This window comes from Megalops cyprinoides, chromosome 18 (genome assembly GCF_013368585.1).
Source record: "Megalops cyprinoides isolate fMegCyp1 chromosome 18, fMegCyp1.pri, whole genome shotgun sequence".
In the NCBI taxonomy this organism is placed as follows: Eukaryota; Metazoa; Chordata; class Actinopteri; order Elopiformes; family Megalopidae; genus Megalops; species Megalops cyprinoides.
Window position 1 is genome coordinate 455,491 of NC_050600.1, and position 2,221 is coordinate 457,711.

Here is a 2,221-nt window from a genome sequence, read left to right on the forward strand (position 1 = left end):
CCAGATGTGCCCACACAGCACTCTCCGGTTTATTCCAGAAGTGGGTAACATACGCAGGGCATACAGCAGTCTACAGGCAAAGACAGGGTTACACAACATCACACTCATCTGCTTCACGGTGGGGAGACTGAAACACAACCAGCCCCAGACACAACAGGGAGGCTAATAAGGGGAGAACCAATCAGCCAACCAATCACAGACAGGATTAAATACAGCGCTACAACACTGGCGCTGTTACGCTGCTGTGTCAGCACATGGACACTAGAGGGCACTGATGCTTATTTTACCATCATGTAAGCGTGTAAACTGCGTATGCGCGTGTGTGTGAGAGAGAGATGTTTTAAGGTTAGAGAGAAATATCAGGAGATGGATAGAAAAGTATGCTCTACCTGTCACAGGTGTAAGTGCTATTTCCCTATGAAAGATTAGAAATATGTATTGTATGTATGATATGTATGTATTTATGTATATGTGTATGATATTTGGATTAAAAGTTTATGGAATATAAAATGGCGACATTTTTAGAAATATGTGAAACAAATAAATATTTTCGTTTGTTAAGCTGCATTTGTGAAATATTTCCAACAACAAATCGAAAAAAAATTAATTTTTATTAATTATTAATTTTAAAAATTAAATTATTAATTGTTTATTAATCTTAAAATGTTAAATAATACAAGACAGCTTCAATTGTTTTACTTTGAGACAACATATAACGGTGATATAAACATCTCTGTTGCATTTAGACCTCCATAATGAGACCCATGCTTCAGGCAGAGTGACGTCTCCGGGTTTCCGCCGTCAGAAGCTCCGGACGGGTCGCTATGGCATAATCCTGCATCCTCTGTTACCACTGATCACACGCAACATCTGTTATTAGATAACGCGGAAACGCTAAACACACGCTTAAACTCTTTAACTACCAAAAAGTACTATAACATAACTTTCCCTCTGTATGCGGGGCCGCTGCCGTTAAGTGAAGGTTTTTATCGTTAAAAACTTTATTTTTGAAGTTGGACGGGGAAAAATGGAAAAATTGAGTGTAACGGCTGTTAAAGGCGAGACTGAAGCTCTCTTGTTCGGGACGGCGAGGGGAGGGGTGCGGGACTGACAGACCGCCAGGGAAAAGTGTGCACTGTCGGAAAACGCCTGCGAACGGGCAGCTTGCGGTCAGAGAGGCGGGGAGCGCACGGACGACTTTTAACATATAACTACCCCTCTTATTATGAAGGAGAAAAAAGTTTCAAAATAACCGTAACCTAACGGTAAGAGGCTATGATGACGCGAGGAGGGAAAGAGTGAGCGAGGGAGCAGAAAGAGCGGAAGAGTCTTCCCGGAGAGGGAGGGAGGCAGACGGCCAGCGGCTGCAGAGCGGAGCAGGCGGCGATGTAGGACGGCAGCGCCGCTGCACTCATGGTAAGTCAGCGCTCCGCGTTTTCAGCGCGTTAAAGAAGCACAATCGTGAAAAGTCGCGATCTTGGTTAGGTTTGCGGCACTGGGTGTGCCGAATAATCTCCAATGAACTTCTCACGGGGAAACACGACATGCGTGCCGCTAACTTTCCCTCTCTGTGCCATCGGTACAGGCTTGCTGTCAGTATATAAAGTTTCTCTGGGTGAGTACGTGTAGGTGCTCCCCCACCGCTGGCACCGTGAGTGCCTAATAATCAACATCTAAGTTTTGCATAACCGAAATAACTGGCATCGCTCGCAAAACAGGTATAGGTATGTGCTATACGCTGCATTCGGGAATTCCTACCAGCGAGGGCGCTTCTGTGAGAACAAGAATACGCATTCTGACGTGTGCGTGTTTGTGTGTGTTTGTGTGTTTGTGTGTGTGTGTGTGTGTGTGTGCGTGTGTGCGTGTGCGTGTGTGTGTTTCCGCCTTGGTAGCTACCTTTCCAACACGCACACTCAGAGCAACACAAGTTGCTAAGAAAAAGACAAAACTGTTTCATACTTTGGATTAAGCAGATAAAATATGTAACTTCATTTATTTCTTCATTATTTTCTACTGTACGCTGTAAACACATTTGCCAGTCTGAAGCTGTAAAGTCTGCGTGTCCGTCAGTCACTCTGTAAGGCACACGACTCTCCTTTTCTCCCTGTAAACGAGTCAAGCAGAGAAAAGCGGCTGTCAGACAGACGCGCATTTCTCAGTGTGAGAGAGAATCCTTGAAAGAGAGTAAATCTAAGGCTGCTCTGTGGTGAGTGGGATGGGG

At 44.8% G+C, this 2,221-nt stretch overlaps 1 protein-coding gene across 1 annotated transcript in view; it reads left to right on the forward strand.

Moving 5' to 3' along the window:
* The first annotated feature begins 833 nt into the window (after positions 1–833).
* The window catches only part of arhgef40 (Rho guanine nucleotide exchange factor (GEF) 40), a 34,131-nt gene continuing 32,743 nt past the window's right edge, over positions 834–2,221 (forward strand). Inside the window, 1 exon segment of the mRNA XM_036551719.1 lies at positions 834–1,416. Coding sequence (XP_036407612.1) covers positions 1,414–1,416 — 3 coding nt within the window. The 5' untranslated portion in view covers positions 834–1,413.